We start from the raw sequence: 8078 nt of genomic DNA on the forward strand, positions 1-8078 counted from the left end.
CGTCGCTCTCTCTCTCTTTAAAAGTCAGTTTATCTCTGTCTAACACAAACACAGACCCAAGGAGAGAGACAGAGAGATGGAGAGAAGACAGACGGATGACAGCATGTTGAAGTCAAAGTGTTTCCTTACGTGACTTATTTATTGTATGTACACAGTAGCAGAATATAAGTGACAGCACGTCATAACAAAAATAACATGTCTGAAGTTCACACAGGTAAAATGTACGCATACACAGAAATGTTGCTTAGTGTTGATCAATGCCCGAACATCACAAACCATCATACGTTTCAATCACCCAGTCCACACGAATATATATATATATATATATATATATACCATACGTTTCAATCCCGCAGTCACAGGAATATATATATATATATATAGATAGATAGATACATAGATATATATATAAAAACGAGAACATTTTACAGCGATGAACAGCAAAACCAACACAACCTTCATTGATTCATCATAAAAAACACAGCACAGACACGTCCGTCCTCCACATCACAGCACACACGTGTAAATACTGACATCAATATATTCACAGAATATAGCATCTTGCCACGTGCTGAAGGTGCACATCACTTCCCTTCAACACACATCCACAAACAAACTATTGTCCAGCTCGCCGATATCGCCCTGGGCTCGGATATATTCAGTACAAATGCTAATAAACAGTCCACCAAAGTCTTCACACACACTCGAACAACAACCAGCAGAGCACCAAACGCAGGCGGCCGTCACATTTTCGCTCACAACATCCCGAATTTCTCCCCAGAAAGTACGCCACGTCTCACGGCCTGCGTGCGTGGGAGGCGGTGTGTCTTCCCAGATGACTGGCAGGTCCCTGGTTTGGATAATGGCAGCTTAGATATGTGGCGGAGGAGCGCTGGGACCTGGACATGGTCTCCATGGTGGAGTGTTAAGTGGCTCTTCCTCCTGTCCGTCTCCAGGGAACACCATGAAGCTCAAAGGACTCCTCCTGAGAGACTATTGGTACTCCACCGCTGAAGAGTCAGGATCCAAACACACTTAGGATGAGGCCCTGACCAACGACATATGTATGGTGTGTGTGCGTGTGGGTGTGTGTGTGTGTGTGTGTGTGTGTGTCAGCGTGTTAGCGATAGTGTCTGTGTCTTAGTGTCTGCTTGTGAGAGGGAGTGTTGAGAGATAGTGTGTGTGTGTGTGTGTGTGTGTGCGTGTGTCAGTGATAGTGTCTTAGTGTCTGCTTGTGTGAGTGTGTGTGCGTGAGTGAGAGGGAGTGTGTGAGAGGATCAATAGTGTGTGTGTATGTGTGTGTGTTAGAGACAGTGATATTAACTCAGACTGAATGTGTGTGTGTGTGTGTGTGTGTCAGTGGTAGTGTCTGTGTCTTAGTGTCTGCTTGTGTGAGTGTGTGTGCGTGTGAGTGAGAGGGAGTGTGTGAGAGGAGCAATAGTGTGTGTGTATGTGTGTGTGTTAGAGACAGTGATATTAACTCAGACTGAATGTGTGTGTGTGTGTGTGTGTGTCAGTGGTAGTGTCTGTGTCTTAGTGTCTGCTTGTGTGAGTGTGTGTGAGTGAGAGGGAGTGTGTGAGAGGAGCAATAGTGTGTGTGTGTGTGTGTGTGTTAGAGAGAGACAGTGATATTAACTCAGACTGAGTGTGTGTGTGTGTGTGAGGGAGTGTTTATAATGTCTGTCCATCTGGATGATGTCATGTCTCCACCTTCGCTGAAGTGCTTTCCAAAGTTCTATTCGGTTCCACCCAGTCCACGTTACTTAACACAAAGAGAAAACATATGAGAGCTAATATTACATGGTTTTGGTCAAAGCGTGAGTTTGAGTCCGACAGTGCCTTCTGTCTCCTTCCACAAACGTTCCTGAATGCCAGCAGGTGTCTAGCTGCACCGACAAAAAACTTTGGTTGACGGTTGAAAAAATAAAGTCTCTTGACTTTCTCTCCCGGCACTCCTCTTTCACAGGAGGCCGCCGTTCTCCACGGCCACCGTCGAATACTCCGCCTCGGAGACGCGCGAGGTGTCGATGAGCTTCGCCAGGCCCGTCTTGGTGGAGTACTTGAAGATGAAGGCCTTCATCAGGTCGTAGCGGTAGTTCTTGTTGATGAAGTTGTAGAGGATGGGGTTGACGCAGCAGTGGAGGAGGGAGAAGCACTGGGTGAGGTGCAGCGCCACGTACAGGAAGTTCTCCAGTTTGCAGCTGAAAGGGACGACATGGAGGAGCGACAGAGTGTCCAGCAGGAGCACGCCGTGATATGGCAGCCAGCAGACCAGGAAGACCACGATGTAGGTCAGGATGATCTTCCGGCTGATCCGGCGCTCTTGATCCGAGCCGGGTGGGATGGCACCGGCCAGGAGGACGTAGAAGATGGTGATGACCGGGAAGGGGATGGCAAAGCCCAGAATGATGAAGCTGAGCTGGATGTCCACCATCCACTCCCGGGGGCTGTCGGACGGGTAGACGGGCCGGCACAGGGTGCTGTTGGAGTGGGACGACTTGACGGCCTGGAGGAAGTAGGTGTCGGGGATGGATGCCGCCAGCGCCAGCAGCCAGACTGCAACACAAATCGCCCTGCGGATCACCTTCTTTCTGCGACTGTTGGACGAGTCGCCGAACAGAACCACGGACAGGTAGCGGTCCACGCTCATGCAGGTGAGGAAGAAGATGCTGCTGAAGAGGTTGACGCTGAAGACCAGGTGGGTGATCTTACAAACAGCTTGTCCGAACGGCCAGTGGCCGAGCTGGAGGAGCGAGCTGACCCAGATGGGCAGCGTGGCCACCACACACAGGTCGGCCACGGCCAAGTTGAGGATGTACAGGTGGGTCTCGTAGCGGTTCCTGTCTGAGCGCACGTTGACCCACACCACCAGCACGTTGGCGGCCAGGCCCACCAGGAAGATGAAGATGTAGAGGATGGACAGCGTGTAGAGGAGCGAGGTTTGGCTGAAGCCCGCCGGGCACACGAGGGTCTCCACCTGGGAGTCGTTGTCGCCATGCTCACTGGAGGAGAAGTTAAGCTCCTCCCACATCTCCATCAGCTCCGTCAGGTCGGTGGTACTCAGCGTCATGGCGAACGTCGGTGATTGACAGGTGAGTTATTAATCTGCCAAACACAAACAAAAGACATGAGAAAATAGGTTAGCACCTTATTGTAATTACTTTAAAGAGGTAAATAAGGGAGTTGTCCAAGAAGCCATTAAGACAAGCGAAACCAAACGAGTCACATGAATATTTTCCTTCAAGATTGGTCATAATAACTGGACAAGCATCAGAGTTTTAGCCACACGATGGGCCCAATCCGCCTGCATACTGCATCACCGCACTTCTGCGTGCGGAGATGTCAAATCTGAAATGACTTATTGTTCGTTTCTTTTCCAGGGTCTCTCTCAAACGTCTCCCGCTTTTTCTTTTGTGGTGGTTTGCCGGCAGGCTTGAGAAATGTTTGTTTTCCTGTTCATCACAGGGGAACATTTCCCACAGCCACCGGGTCATTTCCTGGCCATCGGTCATGGCTGGTGCTGACAACAAACCATAATTGAAGTCTAATAGGGACATTTTTTCATGTCGGTCTGATTAAAACAAGTTTTACCCGCTCAGGCAACGCTGTCATGTTACGCAGACGAAGCTGTGGTTTCAACTGGTGTCCAGCCCCATGCAGGTTAATTCCCATAATTTAGCAGAACTTCATAATGTATCTCGCTTTCAGTTTGGGTTACTTAGAAAAGTCTTTCTCAGGGCGTCCAGGTGGTGTAACGGTCTATTCCGTTGCCTACCAACACAGGGGTCACCGGTTCGAATCCCCATGTTACCTTCGGCTTGGCCGGGCATCCCTATAGACACTATCGGCCGTGTGTGCAGGTGGGAAGTGGGATGTGGGTATGCATCCTGGTCACTGCACTAGCGCCTCCTCTGGTCGGCCAGGGTGCCTGTTCAGGGGAGGAGGGGGAACTGGGGGGAATAGCGTGATCCTCCCATGTGCTACGTCCCCCTGGTGAAACTCCTCACTGTCAGGTGGAAAGAAGCGGCTGGTGACTCCGCATGTATGGGAGGGGGCATGTAGTAGTCTGGAGCCCTCCCCGGATCAGCAGAGGGGGCGGAGCAGCGACCGGGACGGCTCGGAAGAGTGGGGTAATTGGCCAAGTGCAAAAGGGGGGAAAATCCACATATATGTCGTCTTAGAATGTTTTTAGTTTCTAGTAAATCACATCTTAGCTGTGTGTAAGTAGAAGAACATATGGTGTCGTCAGCATACACATCATGTACATCATGTACATCATGTACATCATGTACATCACGCATCATATACATCATATACATCCTGTACATCATACACATCATGTACATCATGTACATCGTGTACATCATGTACATCACGCATCATATACATCATGTACATCATACACATCATATACATCATGTACATGATGTACATCATGTACATGATGTATATGATGTGTATGATGTACATCATGTACATGATGTACATCATGTACATCATGTACATCATGTACATCATATACGTTATGTGCGTCAGGTGACCGCGGGGCCAGAGATACTTCAGCTAACAGAAGTGTAAAAGCCGACTCTTCGTCTGTGAAGTAGATGTGGAATCCACTCCACAGGTCAGGTCAGACTGTGTTTGGACCCAGTGCAGGTGCCATGGTGTTCAGACCGGTTTAGGTGCCGAGGTGTTTGCAGAATGACCACACTGGCTGGGTAATGTGTCGACAACAGGCCTTTCTCCAGCCAGGAACACAAAAGCGTTCTGGGTCGGCTGTAATGAGCCGTCACAGAGCCGAGTCAGATCAGGTTTCCTCGGATCCGTGGACGTCCATAAGTCCACATGGCATCGGCCTATCTCCACCTGTAAGCCCAGTCTCACCCTCCCGCCCCACCCCACCTCACCTCACACACAGACCCTTGCATTTCATCCGGGTGTTGTTTGAAGTCGCTGTCGTCTTGATGGGTGGAGAGAGAGCTGACCTCCTCGTGCTGGACCACACAACCACATGCTGCAGTACCACAATGCATGCTGTTGTATTTCAGCTGCCTATAGGCTGACCAGGCATCCCCCTAAGGCCACAGACTCACCAACAGTGTGTGTGTGTGTGTGTATCTGGGTGTGTATGTGTGTGTGCAGCTGTGTGTATCGGCCTAGAGGCAGACGTATTGAAGTGTGTGTGTGTGTGTGTGTGTGTGTGTGTGTGTGTGTGTGTGAGGGCCTAGAGGCAGACATATTGAAGTGTGTGGGTGTGCGTGCGTGTGTGTGTGTGTGTGTGTGTGTGAGGGCCTAGAGGCAGACATATTGAAGTGTGTGGGTGTGCGTGCGTGTGTGTGTGTGTGTGTGTGAGGGCCTAGAGGCAGACATATTGAAGTGCGTGTGTGTGTGTGTGGTCGCTGGTTTCAGGAGGTTAAAAGTCCATCGTGTCACCAGAAATACTGAACTGAACTTTGAACCCTGACCGTCTCAGACCCACTAACGAGGACCGGAAACCAGATGAAGAGCAGCCACACCAGTTGTTACTCTTCATCTCCATCCAGTACCCCACTGCTCACCTTCCCACCACTGTGATGAAATATGATTAAATGCTGCCGCGGCAGCAGAACGGGGAGGTTGTGGCCAAACTGTCCAAAGCAAACCCACATGTGCAGCTTAGATCTGCCGCGGGAGGTTTTAGGGCAGACGTCTCTTCTGTCATGGTCGCAGGATGCTGGAGCCTATCCCAGCAGCCACTGGGCGGCAGCTGGGGCGACACCCTGGACAGCCCGCCAGGCCATCACAGGGCCGACCATATGTACATCACGTGTTTATTTTAATTGTGTCTCAACGACCTTAAAATGACCCCAGCAGTATTTTGGCTCTTTAACCCTCCTGTTCGTCTCATGTCAATTCATTTGGTGTTCCCGGTCCAAAATTACCGCTCTATTATAACTGATTTGACATCCATAATAATACATATATTATCACCTAATGTTTTAGCTCTTTAATAATACATGTAATGATATATTATTATTATTTTATATTATATTATATATTATCATTATTATTATATATTGTTATATATTATTATATTATATATTATCATTATTATATATATTATATATTATTATATTATAGATTATGATATAATATATCATTATTATTATTAAATTACATATTGTTATATATTATTATATTATAGATTTATATATACTATATATTATTATTATATTAAAAATTATCATTATTATATATTGTTATATATTATCATATTATAGATTATTATATACTATATATTTTCATTATTTATATAATAACAATAATGCTGATACTATATATACATAACAATGCTAATAATATAATATATGATCATATTATTATATAATGTATAATAATGTATATAATACTACATATATTATCCCCTAGTGTTGTTTTTGATCTTTTTATCAACTTTAGTTCTGGTGACCCTTGCACGTTTTGACCCTCTGCTGGTTATTTGTGGCCTGTAGGCCTCACCGGGCCGAGCTAGCACCACGCGTTTCTGAGGGGGGAAGAAAGAAAAGCGTCCCGTGACCCCAAGCAGGATAAGCGGCTTGGATAATGGGTGGATGGATCTCGTCTATTTTAAATACTGACATGTAATTATTTTTTGCCTTTACGTGCACAGTTGACTGGACGCGGGCCTCTCGGGTCTGGATTCGGGTCTGGAATCCAGACCCTCTGTCTCGGGTCTGGATTCTTTTAACACACCCGGTACGTTTATGGGACCATGTGGACGCACAACGCTCCCCCAAACCAGAGACAACGTCAGCCCAAAGGCAATCCAGAGATTGGTTTGAAACTCTGATTAGTGGTCACGCCCATATTTGCATATGAAACGGTGGTTGGTTTGGGTCGTTATGCAGCGGTATCGTTCATGAGGGTGGGAGACCTGCAGTCAGCTGAGGCTGACGAGGTCCCTTAGACGATGACGAGACGTCTCTCTCAATAAACGCCGAGTCCAGAGGAACCGGGTCACTTCCTCACCTGCATTATTGAGCATGCATCAAGACATAATCCATACTTGTTGATATCGTCAAATTCTCCGGTTTGGTCACTGAGGTAACTTTTTGGATCGCGTGGCCCGTCAGTGTTCCCCACCCTAAGTGACCCCAGTGTGTTCCAATCTTCCTCGACCTTTAACCCTCTAAAACCCTCATCGGTGATGTTTACTCCTGTCCGTCACCCAGTTTGTGTGCAGCATCCTACACGTCAACATGTGTCGCTCACATCGGTTCATCTCTGAGCATTTAAAGCCAGGTGACTGAGGGAGCTTGGACCATCAGAGGGGCCGGGGACCGTCAGAGGGGCCGGGGACCGTCAGAGGGGCCGGGGACCGTCAGAGGGGCCGGGGACCATCAGAGGGCCCGGGGACCGTCAGAGGGGCCGGGGACCGTCAGAGGGCTCGGGGACCGTCAGAGCGGCCGGGGACCATCAGAGGGGCCGGGGACCGTCAGAGCGGCCGGGGACCGTCAGAGGGCTCGGGGACATCAGAGGGGCCGGGGACCATCAGAGGGCTCGGGGACCATCAGAGCGGCGGGGACCATCAGAGCGGCCGGGGACCGCCAGAGCGGCCGGGGACCATCAGAGGGGCCGGGGACCATCAGAGGGGCCCGGGGACCATCAGAGGGCTCGGGGACCATCAGAGCGGCCGGGGACCATCAGAGCGGCCGGGGACCGCCAGAGCGGCCGGGACCATCAGAGGGGCCGGGGACCATCAGAGGGGCCGGGGACCGTCAGAGGGCCCGGGGACCGTCAGAGGGGCCGGGGACCGTCAGAGGGGCCGGGGACCGTCAGAGGGGCCGGGGACCATCAGAGGGGCCGGGGACCGTCAGAGGGACCGGGGACCGTCAGAGGGGCCGGGGACCGTCAGAGGGGCCAGGGACCGTCAGAGGGGCCGGGGACCATCAGAGGGCCTGGGGACCGTCAGAGGGACCGGGGACCATCAGAGGGCCTGGGGACCGTCAGAGGGACCGGGGACCGTCAGAGGGACCGGGGACCGTCAGAGGGGCCAGGGACCATCAGAGGGGCCGGGGACCATCAGAGGGGCCAGGGAC

The 8078-nt window shown here is 50.2% G+C and overlaps 1 protein-coding gene across 1 annotated transcript in view; it reads right to left on the bottom strand.

The window, feature by feature from the left end:
- Positions 1–1597: 1597 nt before the first annotated feature.
- ackr3b (atypical chemokine receptor 3b) overlaps positions 1598–8078 on the bottom strand; it is an 11483-nt gene continuing 5002 nt past the window's right edge. Inside the window, exon 2 of the mRNA XM_056301418.1 lies at positions 1598–3105. Coding sequence (XP_056157393.1) covers positions 1961–3070 — 1110 coding nt within the window. The 5' untranslated portion in view covers positions 3071–3105 and the 3' untranslated portion in view covers positions 1598–1960. The remainder of the gene's footprint in view (positions 3106–8078) is intronic.

This window comes from Lampris incognitus, chromosome 21, assembly GCF_029633865.1.
Source record: "Lampris incognitus isolate fLamInc1 chromosome 21, fLamInc1.hap2, whole genome shotgun sequence".
In the NCBI taxonomy this organism is placed as follows: domain Eukaryota; kingdom Metazoa; phylum Chordata; class Actinopteri; order Lampriformes; family Lampridae; genus Lampris; species Lampris incognitus.